Source organism: Symphalangus syndactylus, chromosome 9 (assembly GCF_028878055.3).
Source record: "Symphalangus syndactylus isolate Jambi chromosome 9, NHGRI_mSymSyn1-v2.1_pri, whole genome shotgun sequence".
NCBI lineage: Eukaryota > Metazoa > Chordata > Mammalia > Primates > Hylobatidae > Symphalangus > Symphalangus syndactylus.
In genome coordinates this window covers 19685433-19712075 of record NC_072431.2, presented here as the reverse complement: position 1 = coordinate 19712075, position 26643 = coordinate 19685433, and the positions used below count along the sequence as shown (strand labels likewise).

Here is a 26643-nt window from a genome sequence, read left to right as displayed (position 1 = left end):
AGACTTTATCTCAAAAAAAAAAAAAAAAAAAAAGGTTAAACTAAAACAACTATACACCTACCAGAATGACAAAAATTATAAAGGTAGAAAATACTAAGTTTTAACAAGCTTGCAGAACAACCTAAACGCTCATACTCATTCTTGTGGGCATGCAAATTGGTACAATCATTATGGGAAAGTTTTGCAGTTTCTGCTGAAGCTTTTCACATGGTTATTGTATGATCCATCAATTCCCCTCCTAGTTATATATACCCAACAGAATTGTATATTTGTGTTCAGCAGTATTGTTATAAAGAAGCCCAAACTAGAAACTATCCAAATGCCTATCAACAGTAGAACAGATAAACAAATAAACTACTATACCACAAGAATAATAAAGGAACCAGGCCAGGTGGCTCATGCCTGTAATCTCAATGCTTTGAAGGGTGAGGCAGGAATATCAAAAGAGGCCAGGAGTTCAAGACAAGCCTGGGCAATGTAGTGAGACTCCCTCTCTACAAAAATTAGCCAGGCATGGTAACACACATCTGTAGTCCTAACTACTTGGGAAGCTGAGGCAGGAGGATGCTTGAGCTCAAGAGTTTGAGGCTGCAATGAGTTATGATCATGCAAGTGCACTCCCGCCTGGGCGACAGAGTGAGACCCCATCTCTAAAACAAAAAGAATAAAGGAACCACATCTATGTGCAACAACATGGTTTAATCCTTTGAATATAATGTTGAGCACATGAAACAGACATAAAAGAATATAAGCCGGGCACAGTGGCTCACACCTGTAATTCCACCACTTTCGGAGGCTGAGGCAGAATGACTACCTGAGGCCAGGAGTTTGAGACCAGCCTGGGCAACACAGCAAGACCCTGTCTCTACCAAAAAAAAAGAAAAAAAAAGAAAAATAATACATGTTGCAAATGCATTTATATCACATATAAAAATAAAAAAGGGGCCGGGCCAAGCACACTGGCTCATGCCTGTAATTCCAGCACTTCGGGAGGCCAAGGCAGGCAGATCACTTGACATCAGGACTTTGAGACTAGCCTGGCCAACATGGTGAAACCCTGTCTCTATTAAAAAATACAAAAATTAGCCTGGCGTGGTGGCACATGCCTGTAACCTCAGCTACTCAGGATGCAAGAGAATCGCTTGAACCTGGGAGGTGGAGGATGCAATGAGCTGACATCGTGCCACTGCACTCCAGCCTCCAGCCTGGGTGAAAGAGCAAGACTCCGTCTCAAAAACAAACAAACAAAAAACAAAACAAAAAACCCGAATCTCTACTGGCAGTGCCTTGAAAGGCAGCTGAAGAGATGAGGAGGAGGCAGGTCATGTGGGTTGCTGGTAATTTTCTATTTATTTTCTTTCTTTCTTTGATACAGGGTCTCTGTCACCTAGGATGGAGTACACTGGCACAATCATGACTCACTATAACCTTGACCTCCTGGGCTCAAGAATCTTCCTGCCTCAGCCTCCCAAGTAGTTAGGACTACAGTTGTGCGCCACCATGCCTGGCTAATTTTTGGTAACTTTTGTAGAGAGGGAGTCTCGCTACATTGCCCAAGCTGGTCGAACTCCTGGCCTCTACTGATCCTCCCACCTCACCCTTCAATGTATGGGATTATGGGCGTGACCCACCTGGCCTGGTTCCTTTATTCTTATTGGTATATAGTATTTAATTAATTTGTTTATCTGTTCCAGAAGGTACTTTTTTTTTTTTTTTTTAAGAGACAGGGTCTCACTGTCACCCAGGATGGAGTGCAGATGCACGGTCACAGCTCACTGCAGCCTCAAACTCCTCAGCTCAAGCATCCTTCCTGCCTCAGCCTCCCAAGTAGGACTACAGGTTTGCACCACCACACCTGACTAATTTTTAAACGTTTTGTAGAGACGGTGTCTTGCTATGTTTTCCCAGGCTGATCTCAAATTCCTGGACTCAAGAGATCCTCCTGCCTCAGCCTCCCAAAGTGCTGAGATTACAAGTGTTAAGTCACTGCACACAGAAGAATATGAACTTTTATACAAATACTTAAAGGCAATAACAAAAAATGAAATTTCCTGAAAAACTCCCAATGGAATCGAAATCTGTTTCATCATCCTTCTGAAGTACACTCATCTTCCTCAATAGAGTTAAACAGAACCATAGCAAGTTAAATATTACCACATGCAGAGATCTAAATCGCCAAACAGTTAATAGTGATTACTCTTTATTTTTCTTTGAGACACAGTCTCGCTCTGTCGACAGGCTGGAGTGCAATGGTGCGATCTCGGCTCACTGCAACGTTGGCTTCCCGGGTTCAAGCGATTGTTGTGCCTCAGCCTCCTGAGTAGCTGGGACTATAGGCATGCGTCATCACGCCCAACTAATTTTTGTATTTTTAGTACAGACAGGGTTTCACCATGTTGGCCAGGATGGTCTTGATCTCTTGACCTCGTGATCCGCCCACCTCGGCCTCCCAAAGTGTTGGGATTATAGGCATGAGTCACCGCGCCCAGCCAATAGTGATTACTCTTTCAAAAAAATTTTATGAATTGTGGTAAAAACCTTTAACATGAGCTCTCTGGGCACAATATTATGCAGTGTATCTCTGTAATTCAGTACTTACTCTTGTTTTATCGAACAGTTCTGAAACTTTGAGAAAAAACCTGGAAAGGAAAATATTTTCATCATATGCTACATTCAAAGTAATTTTCCATTTCAAATGTATGAGAATATGCTCCCAAACCATATTAATAACACCTTGTCTCATTGCAATTATATTCAATAGCCTTATTAACTAGACTTCACTTAGTTTGACAAAAATCTCCCTGTACTTCTACCAACAAAACAGATTACTTGAAATCTGTTTACAGATAGACTATCTGTTCATTTGATTTTTTTTTTTTTTGAGATGCAGTTTCACGCTTGTTGCCCAGAATGGAGTGCAATGGCGCAATCTCAGCTCACCGCAACCTCCGCCTCCCGAGTTCAAGCGATTCTTCAGCCTCAGCCTCCCGAGTAGCTGGAACTACAGGCGCCCGCCACCACGCCCAGCTAATTTTTGTATTTTTAGTAGAGATGGGGTTTCACCATGTTGGCCAGAATGGTCTTGACCTCTTGACCTTGTGTTCCGCCCACCTCGGCCTCCCAAAGTGCTGGGATTACAGGTGTGAGCCACCACGCCCCGCCCTGATTTTTTTTTTTTTTTTTTTTTTTTTGAGACAGAGTGTGGCTCTGTTGCACAGGCCAGAGCACAGCAGCGCAACCTCAGCTCACTGCAACCTCTGCCTCCTGGGTTCAAGTGATTCTCCTGCCTCAGCCTCCTGAGTAGCTGGGATTACAGGCAGCTGCCCCCATGCCTGGCTAGTGTTTGTATTTTTAGTAGAGACAAGTTTTCACCTGGTTAAAAATGGGCCAGGTGTGGTGGTGCACACCTGTAGTTCCAGCTATTCGGGAGGCTAAGGTGGAAGGATGGCTTGAGTCCAGGCTCATCTTGGACTCCTGATCTCAAGTGATCTGCCCGCCTTGGCCTCCCAAACTGCTGAGATTACAGGTGTGAGCCAGAGTGCCGGGCCCCACTTCAAGACGACAGCCTAAGCCATACATTAAACGTGTTTTTGTTGCTGTTGTTATTGAGACTGAGTCTTGCTTTCTTGTCCCAGCTGCAGTGCAGTAGCGCCATCTCGGCTCACTGCAACCTCAACCTCCTGGGTTCAAATGATTCTCCTGCCTCAGCCTCCTAAGTAGCTGGGATTACAGGTGCCCACCACGCCTGGCTAATTTTTGTATTTTTAATAAAAATGGGGTTTCACCATGTTGGCCAGGCTGGTCTCGAACTCCTGGCCTCAAGTGATCTGCCCACCTTGGCCTCCCAAAGTGCTGGGATTACAGGCGTGAGTCACCGTGCCCACTCAACAAAATTTATCAAGATTCATTTTAGCAAATAGGCTGAGGCAAGCAGCTCACTTGAGGCCAGGAGTTTGAGACTAGTCTGGGCAACACAGTGAAACCCTGTCTCTACTAAAAATACAAAAAATTAGTGGGGCACGGTGGCATAATCCTGTAATTAAACTACCCTTTAATAGTCTGGTGTTTGGCCGGGCACGGTGGCTCACGCCTGTAATCCCAGCACTTTGGGAGGCCAAGGTGGACGGATCATGACATCAGGAGATGGAGACCATCCTGGGTAACACAGTGAAACACCGTCTCTACTAAAAATACAAAACAAAATTAGCCAGGCGTGGTGGCACATGCCTGTAGTCCCAGCTACTCGGGAGGCTGAGGCAGGAGAATGGTGTGAACCCGGGAGGTGGAGCTTGCAGTGAGCCAAGACTGCACCACTGCACTCCAGCCTGGGCAACAGAGTGAGACTTCGTCTCAACAACAACTACAAAAAAAATAGTCTGGTGCTGGGATATTTTTTAGTTAGTATCAGCATTTGACAGATAAACTATTAGTTAAAAGTGAAAATAAATTCTTAAGTAGAAATTGGTTATTCATTTTTTTCTTTTTCTTTTTTTTTGAGATGGGCTATCATTCTGTCACCCCGTTCTGGTGCAAACCTGTGGTCCCAGCTACTCAGGAGGCTGAAGCAAGAGGATTGCTTGAGCACAGGAGTTCAAGGCTGCAGTGCTCTATGACTGCACCTGCAAATAGCTACTGTATGCCAGCCTGGGCCACACAGCAAGACCCGCTCTCAAAAAAAAAAAAAAAAGGGCACAGGTTCAAGTATTCTGTAAAATATGTAATTAAAATGACATTATAAATGAATTAGGGCAAATACTACTCCAAGCAAAAACAATCTTATGAACTTTGCTTTCACTCAAAAGAACTTGCTTTGACAGATTTACGTTAAGAGAACAGATGGCAAGGTTGACTTTTATTCCTTCTTCCTGATAAGAATTAACTCTTTGGGAAACTGGCTTTTTTTTTTTTTTTAAGATGGAGTTTCTCTCTTGTTGCCCGGGCTGGAGTACAATGGCGCAATCTCGGCTCGCTGCAACCTCTACCTCCCAGGTTCAAGCGATTCTCCTGCCTCAGCCTCCCGAGTAGCTGGGATTACAGGCATGCGCCACCACACCTGACTAATTTTGTGTTTTTAGTAGAGACGGGGTTTCTCCATGTTGGTCAGGCTGGTCTCGAACTCCCAACCTCAGGTGATCCGCCTGCCTTGGCCTCCCAAAGTGCTGGGATTACAGGTGTGAGCCACTGTGCCCCGCCAGTGGCATTTTAATTAGTGTAAGCTATCATACCTTGCTTTGCCAAAAAGCGTGACTTTTAAATATCTGAGACAGAATATACCAGACAAAAGGTCAAGGATGTGGTTTAGAGAAAGGCATGGACTATGAAAATAGTTTTCCTTCTTAAAAATATGTTTAATTTTTAGTTTTTTTGAGATCAAGTCTTGCTCTGTTGCCCAGGCTGGGGTGCAGTGGTGTGATCTTGGCTCACTGCAATCTCTGTCTCCCAGGTTCAAGTGATTCTCACGCCTCAGCCTCTCAAGTAGCAGGGATTACAGGTGTGCACCACCACGTCTAACTAATTTTTGTGTTTTTAGAGATCGTGCCACTGCACTCCAGCCCGGGTGACAGAGCAAGATACCGTCTTGCCAGGGGTGGGTGGCGGGATCAATTTGACCTCCAACGAAATATATAAACACATATACATACATACATATATATTCTAATTCCCAAATGGCAGTTCTTATTTATAAGCTTTATCAAAACTTAAGAACACTAACGTAAATTCTGTTCTTCCACTCTCTTACACACACATCAGCCCATTTTCATAAATAAAACACAGTTAGAGGAGGAAGAAAAAATATATATATAGAGAGAGTAAAGTCGATTTTTATTTCTCAGATTTAAAAAATAGGACAGAAAGGGAAGAGAAAAAATATCAACACAAATTTTTTTTTTTTTTTTTTGAGACGGAGTTTTGCTCGTTGCCCAGGCTGGAGTGCAATGCTGTGATCTCGGCTCAACACAACCTCTGTCTCCTGGGTTTAAGCGATTATCCTGCCTCAGCCTCCCAAGTAGCTGGGATTACAGACACCTGCCACCACACTTGGCTAATTTTGTATTTTTACTAGAGACAGGGTTTCTCCATGTTGGTCAGGCTGGTCTCGAACTCCTGACCTGAGGTGTTCTGCCCGCCTCGGCCTCCCAAAGTGCTGAGATTACTGGCGTGAGCCACCATGCCCAGCCCTCAACCCAAGTTTTTAAAGGAGGTCCTTATTATCAATGTGTTTTGACAAAAATATTCCAAAAGTTTTGTATTGGAAGTATTGTTGGCCGGGAGAAGCGGCTCACACCTGTAATCCCAGCACTTTGGGAGGCTGAGTCGGGCAGGCCACTTGAAGTCAAGGGCTTGAGACCAGCCTGGCCAATATGGTGAAACCCTGTCTCTACTAAAAATACAAAAATTAGCCAGGCATGGTGGCAGGCACCTGTAATCCCAGCTACTTTGGAGGCTGAGGTGGGAGAACTGCTTGAACGTGGAAGGAGAATGTTGCAGAGAGCCATGATCATGCCACTGCGCTCCAGCCTGGGTGACAGAGTAAGACACTGTTTCAAAACAAAAACTAAAATAAAAACCAAAAGTATTGTGTGCGTCCAGGCTGCCAATAGAAAATTCTCTCTGCTTTATTTATATTTCATATATATTTTTTGAGACAGTCTTGCTCTGTCACCCAGGCTGGAGTGCAGTGGCATGATCTTGGCTCACTGCAACCTCCACCTCCTGGGTTCAGGTGATTCTTGTGCCTCAGCCTCCCGAGTAGCTAGCTGGGCTTACAGGCACACACCACCCACACCTGGGTAATTTTTGTATTTTTTGGTAGAGATAGGGTTTAGCAATGTTGGCCAGGTTGGTCTTGAACTCCGGACCTCAGGTTTTCCACCTCCCAAAGTGCTGGGATTACAGGCATGAGCCACTGTGCCCAGCTATATTTCATGTTTTATTTATTTATTTTTTTGAGATGGAGTCTCACTCTGTTGCCCAGGCTGGAGTGCAAAGGTGGGATCTCAGCTCACTGTAACCTCCCCCTCCCAGGTTCAAGCAATTCTCCTGCCTCAGCCTCCTGAGTAGCTGGGATTACAGGTGTACGTCACCCCGCCTGGCTAATTTTTGTATTTTTAGTAGAGACAGGGTTTCAACGTGTTGGTCAAGCTGGTCTTGAACTCCTGACATCTTAATCTGCCCACCTTTGCCTCCCAAAGTGCTGGGATTACAGGCGTGAGACACCGGGCCCGGCCTATTTCACGTTTTAAATTAGAATACTTACTTGCATATATCTGTAGAATCCTGAGTTCCTAAAGCATATAATGAAGAACCAATTCTATTGTAATCATCTGCAGCACCTATGGAGAAAGTTTTAAGAATTTAGTATACCTATTCATTGATTTAAAAATACTTACTGAGCAATTACCTCTCAAACAATGTGTAATATGAGACACTCCAGTAAAGAAAATAACACAAACGACAGGCATGGTGGCTCATGCCTGTAATCCCAACACTTTGGGAGGCTGGGGCAGGTAGATCACCTGAGGTCAGGAGTTTTGAGACCAGCCTGGCCAACACGGTGAAATCCCATCTCTACCAAAAATAAAAAAATCAGCCAGGTGTGGTTGCGCGTGCCTGTAATCCCAGCTACTTGGGAGGCTGAGGCAGGAGAATCATCTGAACCCAGGATGCAGAGGTTGCGGTGAGCCAAGATCACACCACCGCACTCTAGCCTGGGCGACAGAGCGAGACTCCATCTCAAACAAAAAAACAAACTGGAGGTCAGGAGCAGTAGCTCACGCCTGTAATCCCAGCACTTTGGAGGGCCGTGGCAGGTGGATCATGAGGTCAGGAGATTGAGACCATCCTGGCTAACATGGTGAAACCCCGTCTCTACTAAAAATACAAAATATTAGCCGGGCGTGGTGGTGGGTGCCTGTAGTCCCAGCTACTTGAGAGGCTGAGGCAGGAGAACGGCGTGAACCCGGGAGGCGGAGCTTGCAGTGAGCCGAGATCACACCACTGCACTCCAGCCTGGGCAACAGAACAAGACCCTGTCTCAAAAAAAAAAAAAAAACTGGAAAGCAAGAAGTATAACTTTCTTCATTAATAGACATGACATGATCACCTATGTAGAAAATCGTAAGGAATCTACAAAATAGTTACTAGAATTAACAAGTGAGTTTATTTAGCAAGGTTGCAGGATATAAGATCAATGTTGAAAAAATATGCTGTGTTTCTATGTATTAGCAAAGAACAATTTGAAATTGAAATTTTAAAAAACATAACATGGCCGGGCGCGGTGGCTCATGCCTGTAATCCCAGCACATTGAGAGGCTGAGGTGGGCGGATCATGAGGTTAGGAGATCAAGACCATCCTGGCTAACATGGCGAAACCCCATGTCTACTAAAAATACAAAAAAATTAGCCGAGTGTGGTGGCAGGCACCTGTAGTCCTAGCTACTCGGGAGGCTGAGGCAGGAGAATGGCGTGAACCCGGGAGGTGGAGGTCGCAGTGAGCCAAGATCTTGCCACTGCACTCCAGCCTGGGTGACAGAGTGAGACTCCATCTCAAAAAAACAAACAAACAAAAAAAACAAAGGCATATAAGATTTTGGAGACAAAAATCCTGGGCGATAGAGCTAGACTCCATCTCAAAACAAAACAAAACAAAACAAAAAAAACCCCAAAAAAACCATTTATTTATTTGGAGACAGGGTCTCACTCTGTTGCTCAGGCATGAGCACGGTGGCATGATCATGGCTCACCGCACTCTCAAGCTCCTGGGCTCAAGTGATTCTCCCACCTCAGCCCCCCGAGTAGCTGGGACCACAGGCACATGCCACCACAATTGGCTAATTTTTTTTTGGCAGGGGAGGGATAAGGCCTGACTCTGCCATCCAGGCTGGAGTGCAGTGGTGGGGTCTTGGCTCACTGCAACCTCCGCCACCCGGGTTCAAGCAATTCTCATGCCTCAGCCTCTCAAGTAGCTGGGACTACAGGGGCACGCCACCATGCCCAGCTAATTTTTGTATTTTTAGTAGAGATGGGGTTTCTTTTTTTTTTTTTTTTTTTTTTTGAGACGGAGTCTCGCTCTGTCACCCAGGCTGGAGTGCAGTGGCACAATCACAATCTCGGCTCACTGCAAGCTCTGCCTCCCGGGTTCACGCCGTTCTCCTGCCTCAGCCTCCCGAGTAGCTGGGATTACAGGCGCCCACCACCACGCCCGGCTAATTTTTTGTATTTTTAGTAGAGACAGGGTTTCACCGTGCTAGCCACGATGGTATCCATCTCCTGACCTTGTGATCCGCCCGCTTTGGCTTCCCAAAGTGCTGGGATTACAGGTGTGAGCCACCGCACCCAGCCAGAGATGGGGTTTCATCATGTGGGCTAGGCTAGTCTCGAACTCCTGATTTAAGGTGATCCCTTCCCTTGGCCTCCCAAAGTGCTGGAATTACAGGCGTGAACTAACATACCCGGCCTATTTTTTTTGCAAAGATTGGGTTTCACCATGTTGCCCAGGCTGGTCTCGAACTCCTGAGCTCAAGCGATCCACCCACCTCAGCCTCCTAAAGTGCTGGAATTACAGGTTTGAGTCACTGTCTCCAGCCTAATAAAACATAACACTTATAATAGCATAAAAAACCAAATAATCAGGAACCAATCTGACTAAAGACATATAAGATCTATACAATGAAAATTACAAAACACTGCTGAGATAAATTAACGAAGACCTAACTCAGTGGAAATATGCTATATTAATGTATCAGAAGGATCAATATTGTTAAGATGTCAATTCTCTCCAAATTAATCTACAGAATCTACACAATCCCAATCAAAATCCTAGCAGGCACTTGTGTAGAAAAAGACAGGTGATTCTAAAATTCATATGAAAATATAAAGATTCTAGGGCTGAGGGCAGTGGTTCACACCTGTAATCGCTCCCTCCTTTGGGAGGCTGAGGCAGGTGGATCACATGAGGTCAAGAGTTCGAGAGCAGCCTGGCCAACATGGCAAAACTCTGTCTCTACTAAAAATGCAAAAATTAGCCAGGTGTGGTGGCATGCATCTGTAGTCCCAGCTGCTCAGGAGGCTGAGGCACGAGGACTGCCTGAACCTGTGAGGCGGAGGTTGCAGTGAGCCAAGATCACGTCATTGCACTCCAGCCTCCAGTCTTGGTGACACAGTGAGATTCTGTCTCAAAAAAAGGAAAAAGAAAATATAAAGATTCTAGGGCTGAGGGCGGTGGCTCACGCCTGTAATCCCAGCACTTTGGGAGGCCGAGGTGGGCAGATCACCTGAGGTCAGGAGTTTGAGACCAGCCTGGCCAACATGGTTAAACCCCATCTCTACTAAAAATACAAAAATTAGCCAGGCTTGGTGGTGGGTGCCTGTAATCCCAGCTATTCATGAGGCTGAGGCAGAACTGCTTGAACCCAGCAGGTGCAGGTTGCAGTGAGCTGAGATCACGCCACTCACTCCAGCCTGGGCAACAGAATGAGACTGTCTCACAAAAATAAAAAACAAAACAAAGATTCTAAGAAGGGTCAAAAACAACTTTGATAAATAACAAAGTTGGGATTGGGCGCAGTGGCTCACACCTGTAATCCCAGCACTTTGGGAGGCTGAGGTGGGCGGATCACTTCAAACCTGGAGTTCAAGACCAGCCTGGGCAATATGGCAAGACCCCATCTCTAATAAAAATACAAAAATTAGCCAGGCATGGTGGCACACACCTGTAATCCTATGGGGAAGGTCGAGGCATGAGAATCACTTGAACCCAGGAGACAGGGGGGCAGTGAGCCGAGATTGTGCCACTGCACTCCAGCCTGGATAGACAGAGAGAGATTTTGTCTAGGGGGAAAAAAAAAAAATGGAGTCTTGTGGCTCATGTCTGTAATCTTAGCCCTTTGGGAGGCCAAGGTGAGAGGACTGCTTGAGTCCTGGAGTTCAAGACCAGCCCGAGCAACATAGCAAGACCCTGTCTCTACCCCCTCAACAACAACAAAAATTAGCCAGGCATGGTGGCGCATGCACTCATCCTGGGTGACAGGGCGAGACCCTGTCTCAACAACAACAACAAAAAAAACCAACAAGAATAAAGCTGGGGCCAGGAGCAGTGGCTCATGCCTGTAATCCCAGCACTTTGGGAGGCTGAGGTGGGCAGATTACGAGGTCAGGAGATTGAGACCATCCTGGCTAACATGGTGAAACCCTGTCTCTACTAAAAATACAAAAAATTAGCTGGGCGTGGTGGCGGGCGCCTGTAGTCCCAGGTACTCAGGAGGCTGAGGCAGGAGAATGGCGTGAACCCAGGAGGTGGAGCTTGCAGTGAGCCAAGATTGTGCCAGTGCACTCCAGCCTGGGCGACAGAGCAAGACTTCGTCTCAAAAAAAAAAAAAAAAAAAAAAGAAAAGAATAAAGCTGAGCGAAGGACACAAGAAAAGATGTTGAATCTCAACAGTCATTAGGACAATACGAATCTAAACCACACTGAGTTACCACCACTGACCTACTTGAATAAGTTAAAAAGATTTCAAATTCCACTGGGGAAAAAAAGACTGACTATCCTTGTTGGCAAAGATGTGGAGCAACTGGAACTCTCATGCCCTGCTCATGGGAATGCAAAATGGTACAATCATTGTGGAAAAAAAATTTGGTAGTTTCTTAAAAAGTTAAATATTCATTTACCACATGACTCTGGCATTCTACTTCTAGGTATTACCCAAGAGAAAGAAAGCATATCTGTACAAAAAGTTATATAGAAATTGCTCACATAAATTGTATCTGTAATAGCCAAAGCTAGAAATAAATAATTGTTGTATATCCATTCAATGGAACACTACTTAGCAACAAAAAGAAATGAACTATCGATATACACAACAACTTGGATGAATCTCAAAATAGTTTTTTGAGTTTCAAAGCCAGACAATAAAGAATACATACTGTATGATTCAATTTATATAAAATACTAGAAAATACAAACTATAGTGACCGAAAGCAGATCAGCGGCTGCCTGGGGATAGGGCAGGAGGCAGAGATTTCAAAAGGCCACAAGAAAACTTTGGAGGGTGATGTGTCTGTTCATTATTTTGATTGTGGTAAGGATTTCACACATGCCAAAACTTACCAAATTGTACACTTTGATTACTGCAGCTTACTGATATCAATTACACTCAACAAAGCTGTTAAAAAAAAACCCTCACTGGTCTATTTTGCACATTGAGTGGTTCTTTTACATATATGATTTTGTAGCATTATGCACTTGGCCGTTTAGAAAACATTGGTCCAATGAATTATGCAGATGTTCTAAGTGGTGACACAATTCAATGTACAATTTGTAAAAAAATCACATTCACTAGTATCATCATCAATCTCTATATAGGTCTTTATTGGCCTATCTAGCCAGGCATGGTGGCAGGCGCCTATAATCCCAGCTACTTGGGAGGCTGAGGCAGGAGAATTGCTTGAACCTGGGTGGCAGAGGCTGCAGTGAGACGAGATCGTACCACCGCACTCCAGCCTGGGCAACAGAGACTCCGCCTCAAAAGAAAAAAAAAAATTGCAAGTGCATGGCAGGGAAGAACATAGAGACTAGTCCAGTATCTACTGGGAAGTAAGCTCGTGGTCAGAGAGAGAAAGTTTTCCAAAATTCTAATTATTGCTTGAAGCTTGACTTATCATTGGCAACAAATACTATCTTTGTTTTCCTTGAAATAACTGATTGATTTTTGGCCAGGTTCCTGTAATTTAAATAATTAGTTGATTTTTGAGAAAACATTTGCCAAATATTCATAAACGGTTTATCATTCTTTAAAGTAGTGTTCTATGAAAAAATTAGCTAGTTCAATCACAACTCAATCACTAAAATGCTTTTCTAGAGAACCATCACACTTGAGTATGTAGCCAAAGTGCTTTACACATACCTCCTATTTCATCACTCAGAATATTTAAAAATGTATACTCAAGGGTAGAGATTACAATCAATTTTTACTGTTTCATCAAGGGCATTCTTAAGTGAAAGTCACGTTTTAAAAATTGCAAGTGGTCAGGTGCGGTGGCTCATGCCTGTAATCCCTGCACTTTGGGAGGCCAAGGCAGGTGGATCATGAGGTCAGGAGTTCAAGACCATCCTGGCCAAGACTGTGAAACCCCATCTCTATTAAAAATACAAAAATTAGCAGGGCGCGGTGGCAGGTGCCTGTAATCCCAGCTATTTGGGAGGCTGAGGCAGGAGAATTGCTTGAACTCGGGCGGCTGAGGTTGTTGCAGTGAGCTGAGATTGCACCGCTGCACTCCAGCCTGGGCGACAGAGACTCCGTCTCAAAAAAAAAAAAAAAAAAATAATAATAATAATAATGCAAGTGCATGGCCAGAAAGAATAGAGACTACTAGTCCAGTTTGTTGCCACTGACTTGATTTGTATGTAATTACGCAGCAGCAGCTTTATCCATCATTGGTGTAAATGTCAACACGGTGAAAAAGGCAAAAACTATCATAGTATCATTATAAAAACAGTTGTTGTTTTGTTGCTGTCTAGACAGTCTCACTCTGTCACCCAGACTGAAGTGTGGTGGTATGATCAATCACAGCTCACTGCAGCCTTGACCTCCCAGGCCCAAGGCATCCTCCCACCTTAGCTTTCCTAGTAGCCGGGACCACAGCCATGCGCCACCACGTCTGGCTAATTTTATTTTTTATATTAGGCTGGTGCAATACAAACAGGGTCTTACTCTGTTGCTAAGGCTGGTCTTGAATTCCTGGGCTCAAGTGATGTTCCCGCTTCAGCCTCCGAAAGTGTTGTGATCACAGGCGTGAGCCACTGTGCCCAGCTGAAAATAGTTTTGACCTCACAGGCTCACTATGAAAGGGCCATGGAGCCTAGGCTCCAACAGACCAGTTTGAGAACTACTGCTCTATATTAAGACTTTTTCAAACTATAATATGCACTTTATAATTATTCCATTAAAAGATATAAGCTTTAGCCACAGAAAAATCTTACTTTTGTGGGATCTTGTCATTCTATCAGATTTAGCAGATGCATCCTTAACTCGGTTATGATATTCCAAAAGAAATGTTCGTTCATGCTCAAAGAAATCATCTACATCCTATAAGATCAAAAGAAAATATAAACTTTCTTCACTTATTTGCTTTAGTTTTATATGTAAATAACTTTATCATTATAAATATAAAAGATCATCAGTAAAATAGCACAGCTATCCTCAGTCAGATGTTATTATACTAATTTCACCAACAAGGCTTTAATAGACATGCATTTCTATCTATCAGGTAAGAAATCTTCTACAACTTTGTAACTGAAGGCTTAGTGCTCCCCATATAGGTCCAAGTTCACATGCTGTACTCTCTTTTTTTTTTTTTTGAGATGGAGTCTCACTCTGTCACCCAGGCTGGAGTGCAGTGGCGTGATCTTGGTTCACTGCAACCTCTGCCTCCCGGGTTCAAGCAATTCTCCTGCCTCAGCGTCCCAATAGCTGGGACTACAGGTGCGCACCACTGCACCCAGCTAATTTTTTTTCTTTTTATTTTTTAGGCAGAGTCTCGCTCTGTCACCAGGCTGGAGTGCAGTGGCGCGATCTCAGCTCACTGCAACCTCAGCCTCCTGGGTTCGAGTGATTCGTCCTGCCCCAGCCTCCTGAGTAGCTGAGACTACGGGCAAGCGCCACCAAGCCCAGCTAATTTTTTTTTTTTTTTTTTGTATTTTTAGTAGAGACAGGGTTTCACCATGTTGGTCACGCTGGTCTCGAACTCCTCACCTCATGATCCGCCCACCTCGGCCTCCCAAAGTGCTGCAATTACAGATGTGAGCCACCGCGCCCAGGCTAATTTTTGTATTTTTTAGTAGAGACAGGGTTTCACCATGTTGGCCAGGCTGGTCTCAAGTTTCTGACCTCAAGTGATCCACCCGCCTCGGCCTCCCAAACTGCTAAAGTGTTGGGATTACAGGCGTGAGCCACTGCACTTGGCCTTACATATTGTACTCTGAAACATGTTCTTATTTATGATCTGCCTCTACAATTTTGCTCTTCAATAAACATATTATTGCCAGCAGAAGTGATCAATTGCTTTTAAGGAAAAAGAAAACAATTCTGGTGGACAGAAGTGAAAATCTATTTTTCTTAGCCTGTTATATATTCTACTGGCCATTCCTGAAGGCTATCTAGCCTTAGTCATTAAGGCCCTTTCTGACTGCACTGAGGAACCTGGCCAAACTATCGGAGAGCAATAATAACATTAACCACTGTCTTCAACCTTTTTTTTAAAATTATTATCTTCAGACAGAGTCTTGCTTTGTAATCCAGGCTGGACTGCAGTGGTGCAAACATGGCTCACTGCAGCCTCAACCTCCCTGGCTCAAGCAATCCTCCTGACTCAGCATCCCAAGTAGCTGGGACTACAGGTGCATGCCACAACGCCAAGCTAATTTTTGTATTTTTTATAGAGACAGGGTTTTGTCATGTTGCCCAGGCTGGTCTTAAACTCCTGAGTTCAAATGATCCACCTGCCTCAGCCTCCCAAAGTGTTAGGATTCCAGGAGTGAGCCACTGCACCTGGCACAAAAATAAAATTAATAGTATTTTACTCCCTTCTACATTACCAATCATTAAGTGAAAAAGCATCAGCTGACAGGATATAATTGGAGACCCATATCAACAGAACACAAGCAGCAAGAGTTAGTACTGACAAAATTTCACTGAATCTGTAATTCAGCTGGATACAGTGGCTCACACCTGTAATCCCAGCACTTTGGGGAAGCCGAGGTGGGCAGATCACTTGAGCCCAGGAGTTCAGCCTGGGCAACACGGCAAAACTCTGTCTCTACAAAAAATACAAAAATGGCCGGGCACGGTGGCTCACGCTTGTAATCCCAGCACTTTGGGAGGCCGAGGCGGGCGGATCACGAGGTCAGGAGATCGAGACCACGGTGAAACCCCGTCTCTACTAAAAATACAAAAAATTAGCCGGGCGTGGTGGCGGGCGCCTGTAGTCCCAGCTACTCGGAGAGGCTGAGGCAGGAGAATGGCGTGAACCCGGGAGGCAGAGCTTGCAGTGAGCCGAGATAGCACCACTGCACTCCGGCCTGGGCGACAGAGCGAGACTCCATCTCAAAAAAAAAAAAAAAAAAAAAAAAAAAAAAAAAAAAAAAAAAAAAAAAATGACCTGGGTGTGATGGCATGTATCTATAGTTCCAGCTACTTGGGAGGTTGAAGTGGGAGGATTGCCTGGGATCCTCCCTGAAGTGGGAGGCAGAGGTTGCAGTGAGCCGAGATTGGGGCACTGCACAGCAGCCTAAGGCAACAGAGCAAGACCCTGTGTCTCAAAACACAAAATAAAATAAAAAATAAATATTAAAATAAAATTCATAATTCATAATACGTAACAGTTCTCTCTCTTTCACCCAGGCTGGAGTGCAATGACACAATCTTGGCTCACTGCAACCTCCGCCTCCGGGGTTCAGGCAATTCTCCTGCCTCAAAAGCCTCCCGAGTAGCTGGGATTACAGCCATGCGCCACCATGCCTGGCTAATTTTGTATTTTTAGTAGAGACAGGGTTTCTCCATGTTGGTCAGGCTGGTCTCGAACTCTCGACCTCAGGTGAGCCGCCTGCCTTGGCCTCCCAAAGTGCTAGGATTACAGGCGTGAGCCACTGTGCCCGGCCACAGTTTTCTTAATTGTAAAAATATGGATAAAACTAACTGGCAGGGTTGTTGTGAAGATCACATAAGAAAATGTGGGCTACCAATCAACACATTATAAGTGTTTAAAAATGTTATTACTCTATTAATAAAATTATCAAAATTATAATCAACATAGTGGTTTACATTTAATGGCTAAGAAAAATGGTTATTAATGCATAAGCAGCATCAAATGGAAGTAAGCTGAGTCCTTGGAAAGCAGCCACAGAACATGCACTGTCAAGTATCCACTGACCTGTCTCTGAAAAATCAGAGTATAAATCAAATAATACTCTACACACCGATTTTATTATGGATGTGTCTATAAAAACAGGCAATGATGACAAAACAGCATTCCTTTTTTCCTAGTATTTGCTTGATAATATAAACATTTTTCTCATATTTTAATCGTAAGAATCTTCAGATAAATCAACTCTCATACCATTTTTAGAACATCATTAAGAAAAATATAGGTGTTTTTGGCCGGGCGTGGTGGCTCACGCCTGTAATCCCAGCACTTTGGGAGGCCGAGGCGGGCGGATCACGAGGTCAGGAGATCGAGACCATCCTGGCTAACACGGTGAAACCCCATCTCCGCTAAAAATACAAAAAATTAGCCGGGCGAGGTGGCGGGCGCCTGTAGTCCCAGCTACTCGGGAGGCTGAGGCAGGAGAATGGCGTGAACCCAGGAGGCGGAGCCTGCAGCGAGCCGAGATCGCGCCACTGCACTCCAGCCTGGGCGACAGAGTGAGACTCCTCAAAAAAAAAAAAAAAAAAAAAATATAGGTGTTTTTGGCTGGGCGCAGTGGCTCACGCCTGTAATCCCAGCACTTTGGGAGGCCAAGGTGGGCGGATCACGAGGTCAGGAGATGGAGACCATCTTGGCTAACACGGTGAAACCCCATCTCTACTAAAAATACAAAAAAATTAGCTGGGTGTGGTGGTGGGCGCCTATAGTCCCAGCTACTCGGGAGGCTGAGGCAGAATAGTGTGAACCCAGGAGGCGGACTTTGCAGTGGGCCAAGATCGCGCCACTGCACTCCAGCCGGGGCGACAGAGCGAGACTGTCTCAAAAAAAAAAAAAAAAAAAAGAAAAGAAAAGAAAAAAGACAAATATAGGTGTTTTCCACACATATTATTTCATTCAATCTTTTTAATAAGTAAGTAAGGTAGGTAGTATTATTAACCCTATTTTGAAAATGGAAAATCTGGCTGGGCGCAGTGGTTCACACCTTTAATCCCAGCACTTTGGGAGGCCGAGGCAGACAGATCATGAGGTCAAGAGTTCGAGACCAGCCTGGCCAATATGGTGAAACCCTGTCTCTACTAAAAATACAAAAATTAGCCAGGCGTGGTGGCATGTGCTTGTAATCCCAGCTACTCAGGAGGCTGAGGCAGGAGAATTGCTTGAACCTGGCAGGCGGAGGTTGCAGTGAGCCAAGATTATGCCACTGCACTCCAGCCTGGGCAACAGAGCAAGACTCTATCTCAGAAAAAAAAAAAAGAGAGAAAATGGAAAAACTGAGATCCAGAAAAAGAAAAGAAAGTAACTTTTCCCAAGGACAACAGAGACAGGGTCTCACTGTCGCCCAGGCTGGAGTGCAGTGGCAAAATCTTAGCTCACTGCAACCTCCGCCTCCAAGGTTCCTCAGCCTCTCGAGTAGCTGGGATTACAGGCACGCAGGACTACCACCCAGCTAATTTTTGTATTTTTAGTAGAGACAGGGTTTCACCATGTTGGACAGGTTGGTCTCGAAAACTCCTGACCTCAAATGATCCACCCACCTTGGCCTCCCAAAGTGCTGGGATTACAGGCGTGAGCCACCATGCCCGGCCTCAATTGAGATCTTCTAACTCCAAAGCTGAACCTAGGTCTGCCCCTAACATTTCCAAAGCTAAATATTAAATGTAAAAACAGAAGCAGTACCTCTTGGTATACTCTGCAGCTCTGTCTGTCCTGCATCTAGGAGGACTTCATGTGCATGTGGGTGGACATTCCAAATTGCACACTGTCCCTCCCCTCCACCCACCTGCCCCATGGTAACCCCTTAACCACTCATGGAATACATATGAATGGCATAAACTCAAGAAGTTGCCCACGTAGGAAATGCAAGGCTTGGGATTTGGGTAGGGAAACGGGGGATTCTAGAAACCTGGAACCTGGTCTGATGTGAAGGGAAGGGGTGTGGGCTCCAGTTGGGCAAATTCCCTTGCCTTAAGACTTCTCATCCGTTGCAGAAGGGAATGCTCTAAAGAGAGGAATCTAGGTCAGGGAGATTCCTCCTGTTCATAGGACTAAAGATCTAACCATCCACATGTCTTTTACTCTAATTCTGCACATCTGAAATCTCAATCTCCCTTTTAAAAGAAGTCTCAACTAATACCACAGTTAATCAAATAAAATCTTACCTTTACTCCTGAAACGATTACTCCATCTGCTGATTTAACCATGTTTTTAAAGAAGTCTTCAAGTTTCTCTTTTTTATTTTTTCCTCGCACACTCAACTGAAAGAAAGGTAATTTAACATTTTTTAAGGTTACAAATGGAAAGCAGTGCCTCCTTTATTCTTTGACATTTAAATGGCAATCTCAAAAGGATCCTAGTTTTTAATATTAATAAAGTGGCAATTTCATCATGCACATCAATGATTTTCAAATTTTAGGGCATAAAAAAGCAGTTTGGTAATAACATAGATATTCAGGACTCTCAAAGATTCAGGTTCAGCTGGTCTACAAGAAGGCCTAGATATTTCACATTTTACGAGCATATCTGATAATTCTGTTGCAAGCAGCCCTCTCACCATATTTTGTCAAACACTGCTATATAAAATTTTAATAGACAAAATTTTAGCTCACGAGTTCCTTTAAACGTGAAATTTACTGGGGCATAATATACCATTGTATGATTCTGCAATAACTCTGAATATATATCCTACACATTTGAAACTCTGAACTCATCCAAGTATCTCTTGTCTGGCTTTTGGGGTCAGCAATTTATAGCACAAGGGACACAAAAAAGATGACTTTGAACATGAATGGTTATCCAAGGGCAAAACCAACAAGCAGCAGCTAACTCTCTGATTCCTAGCACTTGCTGTATCAGGGTGCCCCATAAAGGAGCAATCCATCTAATTCCCGTATGCTTCCATTGCTTCAATGCCCAACTTTATGTAAATGACTCACAGATCTCTATCACTACCTGCTATGGTCTGAATGTATGTGTCCCCCTAAAATTCATATGGTGAAAAAAAAATTTTTTTGAGACACTGTCTCCCTCTGTCATCCAGGCTGAAATGCAGTGGCGTGATCTTGGCTCACTGCAACATCTGCCTTCTGGGTTCAAGGAATTTTCCTGCCTCAGCCTCCCGAGTAGCTGGGACCACAGGCATGTACCATCATGCCCGACTATTTTCAGTATAGAGATGGGATTTCACTGTGTTGGTCAGAGCGGTCTTGAACTCCTGACCTCAGGTGATCCAACCACCTTGGCCTCCCGAAGTGCTGGGATTACAGGCGTGAGCCACCACGACTGGCCCATATCTTGAAGCTTAACCCCCAAGGTAATGATAATTAAGAGGTGGGCCTGAGCCAGGCACAGTGGCTGGTGCCTGGAGTCCCAGCTACTTGGGAGGCTGAGGTGGGAGGATCATTTGACGCCAGGAGTTTGAGGCTGCAATGTGCTACAACTGCACCTGTGAATAGCCACTGCATTTCAGCCTGGGCAATACAGCAAGAGTCCACCTCTTAAAAATAGGTGGAGCTTTTGAGAAGTGATTAGGTCATGAGGGCGGAGCCTTCATAAATGGGATTAGTCCTTATAAGAGGCTGAGGGAATGTTACCCTCTTGCCCCTTCCTTCTGCTATGTGAGGACACAACACAAAGGGCCACCTATGAAGCAGAGGGCCCTCACCAGACACACGATCTGCTAGCACCCTGATCTTGGGCTTCCCATTCTCCAGAACTGTAAATGATAAATTTCGTTGTTTATAAATTACCCAGTCTAAGGTATTTTGTTATAGCAGCCAAACAGACTAGAATACTACCCATAAGCTCTTTCCTTAACCTTATATGTTATATCCAATTGCCCACATCATTTCCTTACATGGAGACTGTAACTGTAACTTCACATTAGTTGAGTCTAACACAGTGCTCATTATAATCTAATCTCTGGGCTGGGCATGGTGGCTCAAGCCTGTAATCCCAGCACTTTGGGAGGCCAAGGCTGGTGGATCACCTGAGGTCAAGAGTTCGAAACTAGCCTTGACCAACATGGTGAAACCCTATCTCTACTAAAAATACTAAAATTAGCTGGGCGTCATGGCATCCGCCTATAATCCCAGCTACTAGGGAGACTGAGGCAAGAGAATCTTTTGAACCCAGGAGGCAGAGGTTGCCATGAGCCAAGATTGCGCCATTGCATTCCAGCCTGGACAATAAGAGCAAAACTCCATCTAAAAAAAAAAAAAAAAAAAAAAATTAGCCGGGCATGGTGAAACGTGCCTGTGATCCCAGCTACTTGGGAGGCTGAGGCTGGAGAATCGCTTGCACCTGGGAGGCAGCGGTTGCACTGAGCCGAGATCGCACCACCGTACTCCAGCCTGGGCAACAGAGCAAGACTCTATCTCAAAAAAAAAAAATCTCATCTCCAAAATTTCTGTCTTCCCTCTTTGATTTGTGGCCTCTTCATCCGAACACTCTGACTCCGACATGTTCCCTAAAATTCCATACTTCTCATTAAAATCTTGAAATTTTTATAACTTCTTCCTTTTTCTCATAACTCAAATTCTAACAGCAAATGACTTAAAACTGTCCCTTTCCACACCTACTCTCCTAGTTAAAAGTCTTCATCATCTCTTTCCTAGACTGAAGTATTAGTTAATAATTCTCATCTTATTCCAATCCATTCTGTTGCCTGGGACAGCTTTCTAAAATCAAATTTTGAGCATCTCACCCTTACTCAAAAACTTTAGTTTCTTTTCTTTTTTTCCTCTTTTGAGACAGCATATCACTCTGTCATCCATGCTATGGCACAATCGCAGCTCACTGCAACCTCCGCCTCCCACATTCAAGTGATTCTCATGTCTCAGCCTTCCAAGCAGCTGGGATTACAGGCAAGTGCCACCATGCCCAGCTAATGTTTGTGTTTTTAGTAAAGACGGGTTTCACCACGTTGCCCAGGCTGGTCTTGAACTCCTGGCCTCAAGTGAATGCCTTGCCTCAGCCTCCCAAAGTGTTGGGATTACAGGAATCAGCCACCGCACCCGGCATTTTTCTTTTTTTTTTTTTTTTTAAAACAGAGACAGGGTCTCACTATGTTGCCCAGGCTGGTCTCGAACTCCTTGGCTCAAGCAATGCTCCTGCCTCAGCCTCCCAAAGAACTGGGATTAAAGGTGTGACTTACCACACCTGGCCCAAATTCTTTGATCTTGAGGTTAACCTGTACATGAGCACTATGCTGTATTTATTTTCTGCGAAAATTATGAATTAATCTTGTCATCCAAACACAGTTTCCAAGATTTGTATCAGTCATTCAGTAAAAAATTTTTTGCCAGCACTATGAATGAAGAAATCTTTAAAGTGCAACCACCTTGGCCGGATGCGGTGGCTCACACCTGTAATCCCAGCACTTTGGGAGGCCAACGCAGGCAGATCACCTGAGGTCAGGAGTTTGAGACCAGCCTGACCAACATGGCGAAACCCTGTCTCTACTAAAATACAAAAATTAGCCGGGTATGGTGGCTACTCAGGAGATGGAGGCAGAGGAATCGCTTGAACCTGGGAGGCAGACGTTGTAGTGAGCTGATACAGTGCCATTGCACTCCAGCCTGGGCAACAGAGACTCTGTCTCAAAAAAAAAAAAAAAAAGAGTTTTTGGGCAGGGAAGGAAAAAATAAGGGGGGATCAGCACCAATGGTCAGTTAAACAGATCCAGAGTCAATAATTTACCCAAATCTGGAATTCTTTAGCTCAATCACCTCCTTGGAATTCTCTACAAGGCTTCAGAAGACTCCAAACTCAAATTTAAGAAACATTAGTTAATGTGATAACCGTATTTCTTTCTTTTTTTTTTTTTTGAGACAGAGTCTCGCTTTGTCACCCAGGCTGGAATGCAGTGGCACGACCTTGGCTCACTGCAACCTCCGCCTCCCGGGTTCAAGCGATTCTCTTGCCTCAGTCTCCCAAGTAGCTGGGACTACAGGCATGCACCACCAAGCCCAGCTAATGTTTGTATTTTAAGTAGAAACGGGGTTTCACCATATTGGCCAGGCTGGTCTCAAACTCCTGACCTCGTGATCCACCCACCTCGGCCTCCCAAAGTGCTGGGATTATAGGCTGAGCCACCGTGCCTGGCCCCTACTTCTTAAGAGGTTTGCAATTAAGGATTACAAAAAAAATCAGTATCCCTTGTAGTAACATGATTTTTTCATTTTTTATTTTTATTTCTTGAGATGGGAATTTCACTCTTGTCCCCCAGGCTGGAGTGCAATGGCACGATCTTAGCTCTCTGCAACCTCCGCCTCACAGGTTCAAGTGATTCTCCTGTCTCAGCCTCCCGAGCAGCTGGGATTACAGGTGCCCGCCACCATGCCCAGATAATTTTTGTATCTTTAGTAGAGATGGGGTTTCACCATGTTGGCCAGGCTCGCCTCAAACTCCTGACCTCAGGTGATCTGCCTGGCTAGGCCTCCCAAAGTGTTGGGATTACAGGCATGAGCCACCATGCCTGGCTAGTAACATGCTTAACTATCATTCTGTCAATTAATCTACTCAAATTCTACTGAAATAACTGCATTACTACTGAAAAAGTGTCACTTAAACTACCTTGAAAAATACAAACAGGCCAGGCGTGGCTCACGCCTCTAATCCCAGCACTTTGGGTGGCTGAGGTGGGTGGATCACCTGAGGTCAGGAGTTCCAGACCAGACTGGCCAACATGGTGAAACTCCGTCTCTACTAAAAATACAAAAATTAGGCCGGGCGCAGTGGCTCATGCCTGTAATCCCAGCACTTTGGGAGGCTAAGGTGGGCGGATCACCTGAGGCCGGGAGTTGGAGACCAGCCTGACCAATATGGAGAAACCCCGTCTCTATTAAAAATACTAAAATTATCTTGGCATGGTGGCGCATTCCTGTAATCTCAGCTAGTCTGAAGCAGAAGAATCGCTTGAACCAAGGAGGCAGAGGTTGTGGGTGAGCCAAGATCACGCCGTTGCACTCCAGCCTGGGAAACAAGAGCGAAACTCTGTCTCAAAAAAAAAAAATTAAAAAAAAAATTAGCTGGGCATGGTGGCATGCGCCTGTAGTCCCAGCTAATCGGGAGGCTGAGGCACGAGAATCACTTGAACCTGGGAGGAGGAGGTTGCAGTGAGCTGAGATTGTGCCACGGCACTTCAGCCTGGACGACAGAACAAGACTGTCTCAAAAAAAAAAAAAAGAAAAACACAAACATTCTAAAAAAAAAAGGCCTTGAGCCTTTTCTAACTACTCTTGCCTTTTCCAATGACTCTTTAAAAAGGAAACTTGGGCCGGGTGCGGTGGCTCACGCCTGTAATCCCAGCACTTTGGGAGGCCAAGGTGGGCAGATCATGAGGTCAGGAGATCGACACCATTCTGGCTAACACTGTGAAACCCCATCTTTACTACAAAATAGAAAAAATTAGCCTGGCGTGGTGGCGGGCGCCTGTAGTCCCAGCGACTAGGGAGGCTGAGGCAGGAGAATGGCGTGCACCTGGGAGGCAGAGCTTGCAGTAAGCCAAGATCATGCCAATGTATTCCAGCCTGGGAGACAGAGCGAGATTCCGTCTCAAAAAAAAAAAAAAGAAAAGAAAACTTGACCACCAATCAATGTGATACTCACATCTTGATTATATTCCAAGAAGACATGGAAATTTAAATCTTTTCTCAAAATAGGATGTGCTGCCACACGACACAGGAACACTTCATGCATCGCAACTGTCTTCTTGAATATTGCCAAATATTCACTAGAAACAATATACAAAATTAAAGGTAAAAAACTCCATCAAATAAAAAGTCACCTGCAACCATTTTTTCCAGAAAATACTCTGGATTATTCCAAATGCAAAATTAGAGATACAAAGATACAATTCATGTAAACAAGGGTTTTAGTTGAACTGTTAATACATAAAACCCAGCTCTGAAAAAGGTTTCATGCCAGTTAATAATATTTATATCTAAATGTTAATATTTTTAAGTTTTACAAATTTTTCTTACTTTTGCGAGTTGATGTTAAAGTTAACTATAGGGCTGCTTGTTCTCAGCTCTACAGAAAGTATGCTACAAATTATTTGATAGATCTTAATGATTCAATATCTAATTACTGCTTTTAAACAACTTAGTACAAAAAAAATTAAAACCCAAACCTCAGTGAGCATATTTTCAACGTTAATAATTATTTTCATCTAATTACCCAAACATACAAGAAACACACCATGAAGAAACTGATTTTTTTTGCCATTACACCAAAGAAATGTGTTTAAAATATTTTAATACCAGCAGTGAATCCCAGAGATCACAAAGTAACACGTCAGTTTGGGGGAAAAAAAAAAAAAAAACATTCAAGGAAAAGGCCTGATATTCTTGCTTCAACTACGTGCAAGAAGGATAAGTTTTACATACCAGCAAACCAGCAGGACCAATGTTGGGAGAAGTTTGATCTCTGTGAGGGTAGTCATTCAGTGAAGACAAAAAAGAAGGATGCAGAGGATGGAGGTAGCAGTAGAATAAACCCAAGGTTCTCTGTTATCCAACCCCTAACCAGACCACAAAAGAATCATGATCAGGGCTACTGGAAAATCACAGATTCTTTGATATTAATGTGCTCTGCTCATTTCCAGTTTTCAGTCTTATAAACTTTGAATATATATCTGCCTGCTATCAGACCACTGCTTGCATCCAAGACCTGCTTTGCTGATTCATCTTTTCAAGAGTTTAGCATCCTGAAGAGGAGTATAGTAGCAGTGTGAATATATAACTAAAAACTAAAACTAGCGGAGGGAGAGAAGAGGAAATGCACGAAGGGAAGAAATGACCAGAAAAAGTGACAGAGGTGATAACTAAGGAAAATTATTTCCTTGTACAACTCTCAAAATAGAGAAACATATTCAGCAAATCCAAAAGTACTCCAAATGTTTAATGAAAGGAGAAAGATTCTGTGTTTTCAGCAAATACACTAAAAACGAAATATGGGTTGAGTATCCCTACCTGAAAATCTGAAATTCAAAATACTCCAAAATCTGAAATTTTTAAAACAAAGACATGATGCTCAAAGGAAATATTCATCAGAACATTTCAGATTTCAGATTAGGGATGCTCAACCAGTAAGTATAATGCAAATACTCCAAAAAAAAAATTAAAATCCAAAATGCACTCCCAGGCATTCTGCATAAGTGATAGTCAACCTGTACATAATTTCCCTTTCTTCTTTTCTCTGCCTGTGGCTTCTGCCCAAAGGGAAAAGAATATAGAAGCAAAGTAACTAGAGAATAGTTAAAAACTGTTTTTCATTAAATGACTATTAGTTTCATATATACTAGAAATGTATTAGATTCTTGAAAAAACTGTGATAATTCACACTACATACATATGCAGTTTTTAAGAAAACAGAATATATGCAGTTGCTCAGTACATTCTCTTTTGAGAAATATGGCAATATGTCCATATTGAAAAAAGAGAACTAGGTTGGTAGTGACTAAGGCTTTGTAAATAGAAAAAAAAAAACAACAATGACTATTCTACTTTAAAAAGTCATGTTCTCTATTTATTTTTCCCCTAAGTCCAAAGACAGACTGGACCTTTTACTTTTTTAAAAGAAGCTTTTGGATCTTTCACTTTCAACTTTCAGGGTCTATTTCAAACATGAATTTAAATAATTTTACAGTGGAGACAATTATTCTATAATTTTCCTGTAGGCTCTGATCATGATCATTAATACTGGTTGCATGACTTAAACCTG

At 43.8% G+C, this 26643-nt stretch overlaps 1 protein-coding gene across 6 annotated transcripts in view; it reads right to left on the bottom strand.

Annotated features, from left to right (window-relative positions):
• SNX6 (sorting nexin 6) overlaps positions 1 to 26643 on the bottom strand; it is a 69161-nt gene that overhangs the window by 17826 nt on the left and 24692 nt on the right. For all 6 annotated transcript variants that reach the window (XM_055291540.2, XM_063645939.1, XM_063645942.1 and 3 more), the window contains 5 exons: positions 24529 to 24652; positions 19080 to 19175; positions 13979 to 14084; positions 7259 to 7334; positions 2600 to 2639 (listed from right to left, as the gene is read on the bottom strand). In XM_055291540.2, the coding sequence (XP_055147515.1) occupies positions 2600 to 2639; positions 7259 to 7334; positions 13979 to 14084; positions 19080 to 19175; positions 24529 to 24652 (442 nt within the window). The remainder of the gene's footprint in view (positions 1 to 2599; positions 2640 to 7258; positions 7335 to 13978; positions 14085 to 19079; positions 19176 to 24528; positions 24653 to 26643) is intronic.